Source organism: Carcharhinus amblyrhynchos, chromosome 9, assembly GCF_965287045.1.
Source record: "Carcharhinus amblyrhynchos chromosome 9, sCarAmb.v2.hapA, whole genome shotgun sequence".
NCBI lineage: Eukaryota > Metazoa > Chordata > Chondrichthyes > Carcharhiniformes > Carcharhinidae > Carcharhinus > Carcharhinus amblyrhynchos.
Window position 1 is genome coordinate 61,710,376 of NC_137332.1, and position 16,935 is coordinate 61,727,310.

The following is a 16,935-nucleotide window of genomic DNA, read 5'->3' on the forward strand; positions in this document are numbered from 1 at the left end:
AATTTTTGAATCTGCTTCCACCACCCTTTCCAGCACTGCATTCCAGATTATAACACTGAGCACAAAAGAATTGCTTCTCATTTTGCCTTGGGCACTTTTGCCAATTACTTTAAATATGTGCCCCCTGGTTATCAACCCTTCAGCCAGTGAAAACAATTTCTCCTTAATTACTTAATCAAAACTCTATGATTTGTGGATCAGATAAATCAGACCTTTGCTAAACAAATGTTGCTATTAGATGTTAGGAACATAAGAAATAGGAGCAGCAGTAGACCCTTGAGCCTGCCATTCAGTATAATCATGACTGATCATCTGCTTCATCTTCACTTTCCTCCCTGCTCCCTATATCCCTTGGTTCCCTGAGACACCAAAAATCTGTCTACCTCAGCCATAATACATTCAACAGTAGATCATTCGCAGACCCCTGGGGTAAACAATTACAAAGATTCATGACCCTTTGAGTGAAGATGTCCCTCCACATCATGGCAGTGTGGTGGGCAACAACTGCTGGCCTCACCAGTGATACCCAGATCTCATGAAAGAAAACATAGCCTAATGTCAGGCTAGCTAATATAAAATTTCTTGCTTTCTCTTTCCCTCCTTCTGCTGATTGCTGGTCTGCTTGAGCTTTTGATTTCTGTCAGAAAGGCTTGGAAAGAAATTAGGGGAAAAGCTATTTTGAAAAACCATGTAGTCATAGAAGTTTACAGCATAGAAACATGCCCTTCAAACCAACATGTCCATGCCGGCCAGTTTTTACCACTAAGCTATTCATAGAGGGAATGGATCACCAATACGTTATTCCTGTCTTTTGAAAATGCCTGTATTTGACTTGCTTTTGAGACTTGATTCGGTACCATTTCCAAGCAATGTCATATTTCATCTTGCAGACTGTTCTACGATCTCAGTTTCACAATAAGTGATAAAACAAAACTGATTGATCTAGACAGAGCCTAATAAAGCGTCTGGGTTTCCCGAATGAAAATTCTCCTGCCCAAGTACATATTGAGGTCATTGTTTCTGAGAAGCAAATCTGTATTTTACAAAAGGTTAGGTAAACCTGTAGTAACAAACAATATGTGTATACAAATACATATCTGCATCTTGAATGATACATTTAGAACAAAATTCTAATCTTGAAACTCTTGGGTGTGGAGCATTATCTTATCAATGGTTATTTGTGTCTTAAGTTGCATAATAAGAAGTAGAAATGGAATATATTATTATTCAAATATCCAGAAATTTGCAGTCCCTTTCTAACTTTATGAAAATTAAAGGCAGGTTCAGCTTTTGAAATACTTGAGATGTTGTTTGGCATTGTGGAGCTGCTTGCCTTATAAAATAAGGTCACTGTTCATAGAAGTAATCTGTGTCATTTTCTTTTAACTTAGCAGTGTTTTATATTTTACAGGTAGGGGATAGAAGTGGTGAACTTGCAGCCCGGATGAATCTTTCAGATCTCCAGATGGTTTTGGGCATTAGTTACAGTGCAAACAACTCCATCTTAGTCACAGGTCATGAATTGGATTCCAACTTGAAAGGTGAGTGCAAAAAATTCCTGTGAAGGATAGTTTTTGTGCCTCCATCTCTAACCTATGCTCTCTGTTTGAATGCAGCTCCATGATGTGATTGTTAAAGTTGCCTTGTTACTGTTTCCATTGTAGAAGTACAATTTGTGTTTAGCATTGTATTTTCCTGTTGATCAACACAGTGGGGAGATTTGCCTTAGTTAGTATTTAAATATTTTCCCTTTTTATTTAATGTCTGGTTGAAAGTATATCTTAGGATTCAAAATACTGATCTGTTTAATTTCATCTACATAGGCTTATCTTTTTAATAATCGCAGAAAGTAAAGTGTTTTGCATGGATGAAACAACAAAACACAATAAAGAGTGAGGCATAGGTGTGCATGGGGAAAGCAGTGTACAGAAAAGTGGTTCCCATCATTTTTATGTCATGGCACATCTTTATATTATAAAAGGCTCCTATTTTCTCCAACTGAACTGGCCTCGTAAAAGCCTTTTATTTCTAAAACCTCCTAAAATATGTTAAGCTACCATTTAGTCCAATTTTCGTAAATTTAACAATGGAAACCTGATCACAATTTGCATGTTAAATACAATACTGAAGCCTGTTTCTCCTTTTCTTAACTTTATTAATTCCTATTTCCAATCTCTGTCTTTTCTTCCCTTACTGAGAACTTTTTTGTTCTAACTCCTCCCTATCTTCTCTCCTGTTTTGTTTTTCTAACCTCTCCTTGTCTCCGTTGCTTCTCCTAGGCTTTTGTATGCTTTTGGTGCTTTTGCACAGGCCTTTGTCTTCAAATACATGGTCGGCATCTCCAATTCCTGAAGAATCTGAGATCTCCTGTGCATGCCTCAGCCAGGAAAGGGCTGTACAAGCCCTGTGCGTGCGTTGGCTGGGAAAGGGCCGTGCATGTGCAGTTATGTTTTTTTACATTAGTTAGGCCCCTGCATACATTCCTGATTAATGTACAAAATCTGAACTCTGCACGTGCAGTCCATTCCCAGTTGGTGGATGCATGGGAGGCCCAAGGTTCATCAGAACTTGGAGATGCCGACCACGAAGCTGAAAATGAAGATTGGATTGGATTTTTAAATTATTTTTAATTTTATTTTGCAGCACACTTGTGGGGTTTTTCACAGCACATCAGTGTGCTCCGGCACACAGTCTGGAAATCTCTGACCATAGAATAGAATCCCCACAGTGTACAAGGAGGCCATTTGGCCCATTGAGTCTCCACTGACTCTCCAAACGAGCATCTCACCCAAAAATGTGCCTTTTTGGCAAATCTTGGTTCTGATCCATGTGCCATGGTAATTTGTATCACCATGAAAATTCGCATTTGAGTTTGTGTGCGATTTCATAACCTTTATGGGAATATCCTACACAGTGAATGTAGCAGCTAAATTATACCCATTAAATAAATAAATGGAATCATAACATTTTGAGACATGGTTTTCTCCAATGAATAGAAAATTCTTCCAAAGGTTTATACTGGATGAGAAAAGATATATTTCCTGGAATCCACAGAATTCCTATGGTGCAGGAGGCCATTTGGCCCATTGAGTCTGCACCAACCACAATCCTACGTGGGCCCTATTCCCGTAACCCCATATATTTACCTTGCTAATCCCGACATTAGGGTCAGTTTAGCATGGCCAATCAACCTAACCCACACATTTTTGGAGTGTAGGAGGAAACTGGAACACCCGGAGGAAATCCACACAGACACTGGGAGAATGTGCAAATTCCACACAGACAGTAACCTGAGGCTGAAATTGAACCTGGCACTTTGAGGTAGCAATGCCAGCCACTGAGCCACCGTGCAGCACTGCTATGTTGGGTGGTTATCACGGTCAGTAACACCACTGTCGTTGAAGGCAGCAGCAAAAGCACTTCTTATTCTCTTATTATTCTAGGTGCTCGACCAAGATTAGGGCGTCGACAAAGCATGGATAAAATGGAACTAATGAAGCTAACACCAGATAAGGTACTGACATTTTTTCTAGAGAATATTTTAAGAACTTGTAAGATACTTTTTAAAAACTCATTCATGGAAAGGGGGCATCACGGGGGCTAAGCTAGCATTTATTGACCACCCCTAATTGTCCTTGAGAAGAGGGTGGCGGCGGTGGTGAATTGCTTTCTTGAAACACTGTGATAGTAAAGGAACAGCAATATATTTCCAAAACAGGATTGTGAGTGGCTTGAGAAGAACGTCCAGGTGGTGGTATTCCCATGTTGTCCTTGTCCTAGATGGTAGTGGTCATGGGTTTGGAAGGCAGTGTCTAAAGAGTCTTGGTCAGTTCCTACACTTCACCTTCTAGATGGTGCACACTGCTGCTACTGTGCTTTGGTAAAGAGAGTGAATGTTTGTGGATAGGTCCAAACAAGTGGGTTAATTTGTGCTGGATGGTGTTAGATCTCTCTCGAGTGTTGTTTGAGCTTCACTCATTGAAACAATGGAATAATATTCCATCACACGCCTGATCTGGGCCTTGTAAATGGAGTCAGGAGGCGAGTTGCTCATTGCAGGATTTCTTGTTTCTGACATGCTCTTGTAGACATAGTATTTTAAAATTAATTTATAGCAAATGGAGTTGTTGGCTAGGCCATATTTATTGCTCATCCCTAGATGTCCCTGAGAAGATGGCGGTGAGCTACATTCTTGAACTGCTGTAGTCTCTGAGGTGTAGGTACACCCACAATGCTGTTAGGGAGGGAGTTCCATGATTTTGACCCAGTGACATTGAAGGAACTGTGATATATTTCCAATTCAGGATGTTGAGTGACTTGGAGGGGAACTTCCAGGTGCTGGTGTTGAGGTATCTGCTGCCCTTGTCCTTCTAGATGGTAATGGTTGTAGGTTTGGAAGTTACTGCCAAAGGAACCTTGGTGAGATCCTGCAGTGCATCTTGTAGATGGTACACACTATGCATCAGTGGCAGATTGAATATTTGTGGAAAGGATAGCATTCAAGCAGACTGCTTTGTCCTGGATTGTGTTGAGCTTCTTGAATATTGTTGGAGTTGCAATCATTCAGGCAAGTGGAGAGTATTCCATTATACTCCTGACTTGTGCCTTGCAGATGGCAGACAGGCTTTGGGGAGTCAGGAGGTGAGTTACTTACTGAAAGGTTCCTAGCCTTTGACCTGCTGTAGTAGCCACTGTATTTATACGGCTAGTCCAATTCAGTTTCTGGTCAATGGTAGCCCCCAGGATGTTGATAGTTGGGGATCCAGCAACGTTAATGCCATTGAATATCATTCGGGGGTGGGGGGTCATTGGGGACTGAGAACACAGCCTTGTGGATAGAACTTTTGAATGCATCAAGTCAGTCTTCCTTGGTTGTTTGTATGAGGTTGCAAGACAACTAGGAAAGCTTTGGTATAGTAGTGTTGTCATTAGATTAGTAATCCAGAGACCCAGGTTAACACACTGCGGACCAAGATTCAAATCCCACTATGACAGATGAAATTTGAATAAGAATCAGGAATGACCATGAAACTGTTGTTGTTTGCCTTCTGGGAGCAAAATCTGCTGTCCTTACCTAGTCTATTCTACATGTGTTGCCAGATCCACCGCAATGTGGTTGACTCTTAAATGCCCCTTAGGGATGGGCAACAAATGTTGCCCAGCCAGTGATGTCTACATCCCATGAAATATTTTTTTAAAACCTTGTGAAATACAAAATATTGCCTCTTAGCAATGTCTGTCCTGCCGTCTTCCTTGAGAAGTTAGGGTCTTCAATTCACACTGTTATTTGGTCCCTTTTTTACCCCTCATCAAACATTCAGAGGCTATATTTTTGAGGAATTTTATTGTTGAATTCACTTGTTTTGCCCAGGTTCAGAACTGGAACAGTGACATTCTTGTGAAACAGAAACCTGCACTTTGGAAGCCATCAGCAAAGCTGCTGTTTGTAAATAGATTCAGGGGCAAAAAGCACAAAAGTAACAATTCATCTGCAAAAGTTCTCAAAGATACCAGTAATTCTGTGGTCATAAATGATGCTAGAGGCCACATGCCACAAAAGGTAAGCTTTGTTATAATACTTTGTTTTTAATTTTTACATCTTGTTGTTTTATAGATGATACATTGCCTTAAAGAGTTTGAAGTGCTATCATAAATCAAATTAAAAAATAGAACTAAGTGCCCAATTCATGTATTTTAAGTTCCATCTATCTGTCTAATTTCGTAATCTTGGCTGCAAGTCCTCTCTTTAGGGTAGGAAAAGTTAATAGGGGAATCATTCATGAGGAAAACAGACCTCAATGTAACACATTAAAGTTTTCTTGTAATAAATACGATCATACAGAATTAAATGGCCTGAAGGTCATTTATGTAGTGGACGTGCTTGGAAGCTAATGAGCTTTAACTGGATACTGATAAATAGCTATAAAAACTGAAAGTGCTGGAAATACTCAGCAAGTCCATCAGTGTGTCTGGAAAGAGAAACAGAGTTAATGTTTTGAGTCAAATGTGCCTGCAGAACTGAAGAAGGTACATAGAAATGTTTTATGCCGTTGAAGGGAGAGGAAGAGCATAGGGGTAGAAGGAAGACGATATTAATGACACATATGTTATGGAGCAAAAGGCAAAGGGCATTTGTTCAGAGTGGGTGTGAATGGCCGAATATTGAACAGCTATATCTGAAAACAGAAACTTTAAAAAACAAGATTAAGATCAGCATGTGGCAAAAACCAGAAACAAAATGGGGAATGGAGTTCATGGTCTGAAATAATTTGGACTCAATGCTGAGTCCAAAAGGCTATAAAATGCATAATCGGAAGATGAAGCGCTTCAAGCTAGTGTTGAGCTTCAGTAGAACACTGCAGCAGGCTGAGGACAGGAAGGTGAAGGTGAGAGCAAGGTGGTGAATTAAAATGGCAAGCAACTCAGAAGCTCTGAGTTATGCTTGCGGGGAGGGTGGGCTGAGTGGCGATATTTCGCAAAACTGCATCCCAGCATAGAGGAGACTGCATTGTGAGCAGCAAATACAATATTAGCAAATTCTAACCAAAAAACAGCAATGTTGTTTCCAGTGAGAAAACCAGTATGTTTCTCTCCAAAGAAACCGGTCGCTTTTCACTCCAGATCTTACAACACTGCCAAAAAAAAATCAAGGGGGAGGGGTGTTTCACGCCAGGAAAAACCCTGTTGCTCAGAGATCAGAGCATCATCTTTTAAAGGATGCCCTGATCAGAACCTGAGTAAATCCCTGAGCCCACCATGGAGGTCTCAGGACTCCCTCGCCCACCCCTGAATCCTTTAAAGATGTCCATTTTCTTTGTTTTTCTGCATTCTTGTTTCAGGGGTTTTTGATCTGGAACCCAATACTGCTTTGGATATCATGAAACAGACATCATAGACTTGAGCATATTAACAGCAAATACTAATTAACAATTCAAAATTATGTATGCTAAAGATACGGAGTTGACTCCATCCTAGGTCTCTGTCCATCTCTAGACTGAGCCTGGCTTTGGTTTAAGTGCCTTCTTACATCATTGTGTGGGCAGTACTGTACTCAGTCCCACATTAACCCTACATGTACTAGACCCTTATACTACAGACACGATTCCAGATCAGACAGTTGCCGAAATACACATTTAAATTACTATCAGTTGTTAGCAGTTGTATGCAGATGATGCAAAAGCTATTGAAATTGATAAAAATTAATGTATTTACAGTTGGCATTTTAAATCCATTGCTGTTGTAAATTTTTTCCTCTTTTAGAATTTAGTTTAAAACATTTGACACATTAAGGTGTTATGTGTTTGTTACACTAGCACAGTTTACTTTAACTCCTTTAAATTAAACTTTAAATTAAGTAATTTTATTAATCTGATTTTGCTTATATCTTTTACATTATTAATGTTAATATATAAGCTAAATGCATTTTTTTGGGAGCTGTTAATATTATCTCAATTTCTGCTTACCCAGGTTAATCATCCCACTCTTGGCTTGCCCCAGGCGAAGGAATATACTTTCTCTGATGTGATGATGGTACAGATTGTGGATAACTGTCATGTAGAATTTTCTAAATACAGTATTTATTTTAAGTTCAATTTATATTATTGGTTTTCAGAGAATCAATTCCAGTGTGGTAGGAGAGGAAGGGTTTTTTGACTTGTTGAGTCGGTTCCAGAGCAATCGGATGGATGATCAACGCTATTCATTCACAAAGAGCCAGAATGGGCTGACAACGGCTGCACCAGTTTCATCAAGCCAGCCCAAAACACTAGGTGAGTGTTCTTTCAATTTTCCTGACTTTATGTAGGAAATATTTTCCCTAAATGCACCCACATATCATTTTCTTCTTTTAGTTCAAATTTCTTTTGTGTATTTTTACTTTCATTTTCATTTTTTGGCCAGTTTTTTTGCTAAATGGGTTGTGTAGCATTTGTTGCTGGAGTAAGTCTTGCTAACAAACTATTCCATAGCAGAATGTATGTCATTCTAGGAATCCTGCTATTTATACTGCTTAAAGGAAAAAAGGGGCAAAGAATAGAGGGATTTCAGACAAGTTAGATTTGTAGGAAGGTGGAGTCCAAAAACCTTTGTTTTCCCTGCAGTTTGTTCTTATGACACATTTGACTAACAATGTATGTGGAAGCACTAATTCACTAGACATGCTACAAATCTTTTCCAGAGTAGGAATGGCATCAGTCGTTGACATTACTTAAGCAGAAGAGTTTTTTTTTTGCTAAGTCGAGATTTTATGAAGTCCAATGCTTCAATGACTGCACACGTATAGGCTACTGCATACAGTTGTGCTGCATCTCTTTAACCACAACTACTTACTCCCATCATCGTGCAACTCGCCTGTTGCTGTTAGTGCAAGCAGCAAAATTCTTACCAGCTTTCTGCCAAATAAAGTAACCTGTGTAGATTTGGAGGTCAACCTCCAGCAATAGTCCCATGCTCACTTTAGTCTCAAGCCTTTCTGCACCAAAGTTCTTTGGACTTCATTGAGTGCGGTGGGTTTCTAAAAGGAGGGAACACGCACACTCCACGCAAGCAAACTTGTCTGTCTGTGTTTATTGTGACTTGTTTATGAAATCTTTTAAGCATGATGGGCTTTCAAGTTGTAGGAACTGATTTAAAAAAAGTCCTCTGATAATTTTATAAGATTTTCACCAATCTTGATGAGTGACATTCCTATTAGACTTGTGATCTTTTTAAGCTCAAGTGTTCCCTTTTGAGTAATTCAACTCATTATTTTAGTTTGAAAAGATAATTGCTTAGCAAGCAAAAAGGCATCCAGCAGGAATGGAATTCTAGCTGACTGCTCAAGTAAGGAAAATCCCATCTACTGCCACACCTTTATGACCTCTGCCTCCTATATTAGAAGGCTGGGTCCATTCTACAGGACATAATTGATGCAAAAATCATCCCATTATGCAAAAACAAAGGCAACAAAAGAAACTGCAGCACGTGGGCATCATACTGGAAAGGCCTTTGCTCAGTTCAAGCTTAAATTAGCAGGCCAAATGTATCCCGAAGAAAATGTGGTTTCCATGTTGGCATGATCTTTGCTATATTTTAACTGCAAGAAAGGTGAACATGAGTAGGAATAGGCAATTCACTCCTTGAATCTACTCCATCAGTTAATACAATCATGGTTAATCTCATCTTGGCCTCAACTCCACTTACCTGGCCATTCTCCACAACCCTGCAGCCCAGTGCTAATTAAAAATCTGTCTATCTCCTCACATTTACTCAATGTTAGATCAGTCACTGCACTCTGAGGTAGTGAATTCCACATTCAGAGCCCTTTGAGAGAAGTAATTTCTCCCCATCTGTTTTTAAATTTGCTACCCCTTAGCCTAAAACTATGACGTGGATTGCCACACAAGAGGAAACATCCTCCATACATCTACTTAGTCAATCACCTTTATTATCTTGTTTGCCTAACTTAATTCTCCTCTCATTCTTCTAAACTCTAGAGAGTATAGGCCTAAACTGCTCAATCTCTCTTCATAAAATAAACCCCTCATCTTTGGAATCAATCTAGTGAACCTCCTCTGAACTGCCTCCGATGCAACTACATCCTCTAGTAAGGGAACCAAAATTGTACACATATTCCAGGTGCAGTCTTGCTCTTATTGCCCTGAACAATTGCAGCAACACATTCCTACTTTTATATTCTATTCCTTAAACAATAAATGTCAAAATTCCACTTGGCTTCCTTACAACTTTCTGTATCTACATACAAGTCTTAAGTGATTCTTGCAAGAGATTACCCAGATCCCTCTTCACAGAAGCACTCTGAAGTTTCTGTTTATTTAGATAATAAGTTGTTTTTTTTTTTGACCAGAATGGATAACCTCACACTTATCCACATTAAACTCCAATCTACCAAATTTTGGCCTGAACTATCCATATTGGTTTGTAAATTTCTTATTTCTTCATTGCAACTTACAGTCCCACCTATTTTTATGTCATTTGCAAATTTGTCTAGAGTACCTTCTATTAAATCTAAGTCATTAATATAAATTGTAATTCAGGCCTGAGGACTGAACCCTCTTGCTAACCAGAAAAAGAATCATCTATGCCGACTTTTTGTTGATTAGCCAGTCCTCTGCCCAAGCTAATAAATTACCCCTAACCCTGTGTGATTGTATCTTGTGCGGCATCTTATCAAATGCTTTCTGGAAGTTCAGAAACATCTACAGGATCCCTATATTCCACTTTGATTGTTACATCTTCAAAGAACTCTAGCAAATTAGTCAAACACAATTTACCCTTACTAAAACCATATGGACTCTGATGGATTGTGTTTTGATTTTCCAAATATCATGTTACTACTTAATAATGGATTCTAACAATTTCCCAAGAACAGATGTTGAACTAACTGGTCTATGGTTTTCTACTTCCTGCAACCCTCCTTTTTTGAATTAGGGTGTTATAATAGCACTTTTTCAATCCACTGGAACCTTTCCCCCACCCAGGGAACTTTGGAATACTGTAACCACTATCTGTACTGTCATTTCCTTTAAGTCCCTAAGATGTAAGCTGTCAGGCCCTGGGGACTTGTCTGCTTTCAATCCCAATACAGCTTGGTACATTTTCCGTAGTGGTGATGATTGTTGTAGGTTCCTCTCTATAACATCTATTAAGATTGGGATAGTACTAGTGTCCTCCACTGAGAAAACTGAGGTAAAATATTGATTTAGTGTCTTCACTATTTCTGTATTCCCTACTGTTAACTCCCCAGTCTCATGCTCCAAGGGACCAACATTTACTTTAGTTGCTCTCTTCCCTTTTATATACTTATAGAACTTTTGCCTTTTTTTTATATTTTGCACTAGTTTTCTTTCATAATTTATGTTTTTCTCTTTTTATTACTTTTTTAGTAACCCTTCGCTAACCTTCAAAAGATTCCCAATCTTCCAGCCTGCCACTAGCCTTTACAGTATGCTTTGCCTTGGCTTTTGTCGTTTTTTAGTTGGGAAAAATAGAAATAAAAGGCATGGTACGGTGGCACAGTGGTTTATACTGCTGCCTCATTCTTGCTTTGACTTGGGTTTAATTCTGGCCTCAGGTCGCTGTCTGTGTGGAGTTTGCATGTTTTCCCCATGTCTATGTGTATTTCTTCCAGGTGCTCTGGTTTCCTCCCTCACTCCAAAAATGTGTGGGTTAGGTTGATTGGCCATACTGAATTGCCCCTTGGTGTCAGTTGGACCTGGATGGGATTGATGTTGATGCAGACTTGATGGGCTAAATGGCCTCCTTCTGCACTGTAGGGATTCTGTGTTTCCTTAAATATCTGCTGCTGCTGATCAACTGTCCTACTTTTTAGACTTCTTGCTCAGTCCTATGCCTATGTAATGACATTTGTTTAACTCCAGAAAGCTAGGGGGCAATTCTCCCAAAAGTGTTGAATTGGCGGGAAAACTGTTCTAAATCCCAACTGTTCTGACAGTTCAGCTTCTTACCTGAATCTCCATAGTCTGTGCACCGAAGAGGTCCCAGTTGTGAATATCATTAAAAACCCAGTGGGCAGGGCCTATTCGTGCCAGAATTTGGCAGTTCTGGAGCTCTGCACATGCACAGTGGTCCCAAACTGTCAACCTCCCATTTGCAGGCCATCCTGATCGCTGGCCAGCCTGGGACTACCGCAGTGCTGCCTCTCCAGTCCCCTCTATGGCTCGATTGCAGCCTCCTCAGCAATTCCCAGAACTCCCCCATCCTGCCCTGGAGTGCCCCAATGTCCAGCCCACCCTCTCCCCAGCAGTGGCGATTTCCCCCCTCACTCCAGCAGACCCCTCTAGGGTCAGGCTTCCCCCAGCCCACCCTAATTGTTATCCTCATTCATTCCCAAATTGATCCTATCTGCAGAGTGGCAGCATAACTCCACCCCACCAGTTCACCTGTCAGTCCTCCCCACAATAGGCCCCACCTCCTTGGCACTGCCTGATGCCCAATTGGCAGTTTCAAAGTGCCCCCCAGACAGGGAAACTTTGCTCCTTGGGCAGTACCAGGGCACAGGTGGGCACTGCCAGGGTGCCCACAGGGCACCCCCCACCTTCCTGGCTGCCCAACTCTCTGGAGATCCTGATTGCTTCTCCTCATTCCAGCAGGGTCTCCCCTGAACCTGGGGAGCTAGTGTAACCCCCGCCAGGATGAAGTACTTGTGGCGGGGTGGGAGATTCGATCGGGACTGGAAAGGTCCTGATAATTAACTCGTATATGTATTTAAAGCAGATTAGAAACAGATTTAAATGACTTGTCTTCCTGATGGTTGCCAGCGTGGTTTGACCAGCGACTGTTCGCTGGCTCTGGGAGATGCGCATGCGTGCCTGATGCATGTGCAAATCCCTGTTCAAGGCCACAGACACGCGTCTCCCACCACAACCTGACAGAGAAGTTGTGGGTCACAATAGGAGAATCACAGCCGTAGTATAGGACTCAGTTTCTCGTCATCAAAATGAATTTGAAATTCTGGCGTGCTATGATCACTTTTCCCTAACAATGAGATCATGAATTAATTTCTCATTACACAATACCAAATCCAGAATAGCCTGCTCTCTGGTTGGTTCCAAGAAACAATCTCCAATACATTCAATGAAATCTCCCTTGAGGCCACCAAAAGAAAAAATGCTGGAAAATCTCAGCAGGTCTGGCAGCAACTGTAAGGAGAGAAGAGAGCTGACTTATTCCTCCAGGTACTCCAGTTTCCTCCCACAGGTGACCCTTTGTCAAAGCTGAAAAGCATAGAAATGTTTATTTATTTTTTTACTTCCTTGAGGCTACCCTTGTCAATTTGATTAATCCAGTCTATATGTGTATTAAAATCACCCATGATTATTGCTGTACCTTTCTTACAAGCCTCCAGTACTTCCTGGTTTACATCGTGTCTCACTGCGGGACTACTGTTTGTGGATCTAGAGATTACTCCCACCAGGGACTTCTTTCTGTTTCTAGCCAGGCTCCATTGCCTGTATGATTTCTCACTACAGCATTGATTTCTTCCTTTACTAACAAATCTACACCACCTCCTTTTCCTTTCTGTTTAACTTTCTGAAACACGAGTACCCTTGACTATTCAATTTCCAAACCTGGTCTCCTTGTTACCGTGTCGACACCACATCATACCTAATTTGTCACGATTTGCACTGTTAACTCATTGTGCATTCCGATACAAACCTTTTAAGTTTGTTCTATTATCAGATTTCCCTTATCGTGTGTGATTCCTTGGTGTAATGTGACATTCACATTTTCTGGTAACAATTAGCTTCATTGCTAACCCACACGCCTACCATCTCCTTTAACTTTGATTTTCTAATTTTCCACGCAACTGACACCACCCCCCAAACCTTTTTATTTTAAAGCCCTGAAGTGCAGGGAACAGGATATAACCTTGCTTTGTAGGACTCATTAAAGCATTCAAAACTATCAGTAGGGCAGGATTCTACGAGATTTTGGAGAAAACTAGTTGTCCAACAAAGCTGCCCGGTCTCATCCCCTCCTTTCATGACAACATACACTGTAGTTTGACCTCGTCATTTCTGACAGTCTCAGGGCAAAGAACGGAGTGAAACAGCAGTGTGTCTTAGTCCCTGCTTTATTTTGTATGACCTTCTCCATGTTCCTGACCTTTGCCTTCCCTGCACAAATGGAAGTTTACCTGCATACTAGGATCAGATAGCAAGCTAAAATTCTATCCAGAGTGAAAGTGACTATTGAGATTCTCCTCTCTCTGCACTAGCGGACCACCCCACCCCACCAAGTAGTTGACAGAGACAGGAGGCCAAGTGTGATTTTTCTGGTCCTGCTGCTGTCAATGGGATTTCCATTGAATCAAGCCCCACCCCGCTACCAGGAAACACATTGGCAGGATGTGCTGTTGGTGGGACTACAAAACCCCACCAGTGGAAAGTGTGGGAAAATCCCACCAAATGTATCTTGATCAGAGAATTCCTCTATTCTTGTAATGCTGTGCCAGCCATTTATATGGAACTTGGCTACAAAGTCTCTTCCACACCTGCAACTTATTATCCTTACTGTAAGTGTTATGGGACAGTGTGTCACATCTCCACCCTTGATCACTCTAAGCAACATAATGATGTGGAAGTAGTTAGTAAATTTTATTACCGTGGGTCCAGTGATTCTTGGGCGGCACGGTAGCACAGTGGTTAGCACTGCTGCTTCACGACTCCAGGGACCTGGGTTCGATTCCTGGCTCAGGTTACTGTCTGTGTGGAGTTTGCACGTTCTCCTCGTGTTTGCGTGGGTTTCCTCCAGGTACTCCGGTTTCCTCACACAGTCCAAAGATGTGCAGGTTAGGTTGATTCTTTATGCTAAGAAATAGCCCCTTAGTGTCCTGGGATGCATAGGTTAGAGGGATTAGTGGGTATAATATGTAGGGATATGTGGGTAGGGCCTGGGTGGGATTGTGTTTGGTGCAGACTTGATGGGCCGAAGGGCCTCTTTCTGCACTGTAGGTTTCTATGATCTATGATTCTTGATGCAGAACTTGACATGTGCATAATTAAGAAGCTACCATTGTGACAAACTTGTGAATTGTACATGGAAACACAAGAAGATGCTGGTGGCGTGACATGAAGGACCAAGATGTTAGTTTTCTTACCTGGGAGATGACAGAGGGAAACAGCGACATCACCAGTGGGCAGGCATGAACCACGATACGCTTGGCAACAGTTGCCAACACTGAAAACAGTAACCCACAATGACACTTGATAACCAGGTCATATGTGAAGCTTATGGCAGAGTATAGCTTTCATGGATTGGTCTCTTCATCAAAACTGCACCATGTGGAACTATCTCATGCCCAATGGCTTTGTTGCAGGTTCATCACCTTGTGTAGATGGAAGGTTATCATTTCACTTATTAGACCTGTGTCTTTTTAAAATGGTCTTGAGTTAGCATGAAATTGTTAGTACTTTCCCTGTAATTAGAAAGCATTTCTAAATGAGAATTGCTTATTAAGAGCTGTCTTGCTTTGCTGCGCATCAGATTTGTTCTGCAGCAGTGGTGTTGATAAGTAGTACGTCAAGGTATTCATTCTATAAAATTGATTTCAAACCCATCAGGAAAAACAAAATCCTCTTTCATTAAGGGTGCACTTTGCAATCTGTGTTTAAAATAATTATATCTCAAATATGTTTTTCCTTTTTACTTTAGTAGTCTCATCACAGACAGATGAGTTTTTGGATCTGCTTGCAAGTTCTCAGAGCCGTCGATTAGATGATCAGCGTGCAAGCATTAGCAATCTTCCAGGCTTGCGGCTTAACCAGCATAATAGCCACACTGTTCTTAGTCACCTGATCACCAATGGAGACAGCAAGGAGCCAGATGATTCTTTCTTTGATATGCTGGTAAAATGTCAGGTTAGACCATTTTTTTGTACCTTGCATTTTTTTTTAAATTAGCTTCACTTTTTTAAACAAATATCATGTGAAGTTTCTGAATGTGAAATTGTACTTTTCGACAAGTATTTCTAGTCTACCTGTCAACAGGTATAGAACAAGGGATGAAATGTAAGTGATTTAGGACTTCAAGCAAGAAAACAGTGAGGATTGAGTGGCAAGACTGCATTACTGGAATTGGCAATTGAAGCAGATATCATGCTCACATTTAAAAATAAGTTAGATACATAAAAGAAGAAATAGGGGATGAAGGAATATGGGAATATAATGGACATATCGAATTAGGGCTGCTGCTGATATGGAGAATAAACACTTGTATGGCCTGTTTACATATGAGCATATGATTAGAAACTGGAGTTGGCTATTTGGTTTCTCAAGTTTGTTTTGTAAGATCACGGTTATTCTAATTGTGACCGTAGCTCTACTTTACTGTCTATCCTGTGTAACCATAGATCCTTGATTAACAAGATGTCAATCTACCGCAACCTTTAAACGTTTCACTAACTCTTCCTCCACTGCTCACTGGGGAAGAGAATTCCACTAATTAAATTTCTCCACATTTTAATTGCAAATGGGAGACTCCTAATTTTTAAACTGTGTCCCTGAGTTCTAGTATCTCCCACAGGGGAAATATCCTCATAGCATCTATCCTCTCAAGTCCCCTCAGGATTACATTTGTTTCAATAAGATCACTTCTCATTCTTCTAAACTCCTAGGCCCAGCCTTTCCTCATAAGATACCCCTTAATCCCAGGAAGCAATTGAGTGAAGCGTCAGAACTCTGAACTGCTTCTAATGCAAATATATATTTCCAAATATAACCGCCATAAGCTGGGCTTGCAACATCTCACACTGTCCTATCTGGAGACAATACACATCTCTTTAACCTATGCTTAATGCTATCTCCACTCACATTGTCTGCACCTTTAAGACTTGATTAGTCGTAAAGACTTGCATTCTAATCAGTATTCTGTAACTAAGTTTGTGCCTTTATATAAGAACTTAAGAAATAGGAGCAGGAGTAGGCCATCTAGCCCTTCGAACCTGCCCCGCCATTCAATAAGATCATGGCTGATCTGTCATGGCTCAGTTCCACTTTCGCACCCTCTCCCCATAACCCTTCATCCCCTCTCTTATCAAAAACCCATCAACCTGCGTCTTAAAAATATTTAGCGAGGCAGCCTCCACCACTTCAATGGGCAGAGAATTCCAGAGATTCACCACCCTTTGAGTGAAGAAGTTCCTCCTCAACTCCGTTCTAAACCGCACCCCCTTTATCTTGAGGCTGTGCCCCCTAGTCTACTGTCCTTTCTGAGTGGGAAGAGTCTCTCCACTTCTATCCTATCCATCCCATTCATCATCTTATATGTCTCAATGAGATCTCCCCTCATTCTTCTAAACTCTAACGAGTACAAGCCTAGTTTATTCAGCCTCTCCTCATAGCTCAACCCCCTCAACTCTGGCATCAGCCTAGTAAACCTCCTCTGCACTCCCTCCAAGGCCAAAATATCCTTGCG

At 40.9% G+C, this 16,935-nt stretch overlaps 1 protein-coding gene across 1 annotated transcript in view; it reads left to right on the forward strand.

Moving 5' to 3' along the window:
* gpsm2 (G protein signaling modulator 2) overlaps window positions 1–16,935 on the forward strand; it is a 72,969-nt gene that overhangs the window by 46,343 nt on the left and 9,691 nt on the right. The window contains exons 10-14 of the mRNA XM_080195826.1: window positions 1,412–1,541; window positions 3,444–3,514; window positions 5,372–5,560; window positions 7,613–7,769; window positions 15,175–15,380. Of these exons, the coding sequence (XP_080051952.1) occupies window positions 1,412–1,541; window positions 3,444–3,514; window positions 5,372–5,560; window positions 7,613–7,769; window positions 15,175–15,380 (753 nt within the window). The remainder of the gene's footprint in view (window positions 1–1,411; window positions 1,542–3,443; window positions 3,515–5,371; window positions 5,561–7,612; window positions 7,770–15,174; window positions 15,381–16,935) is intronic.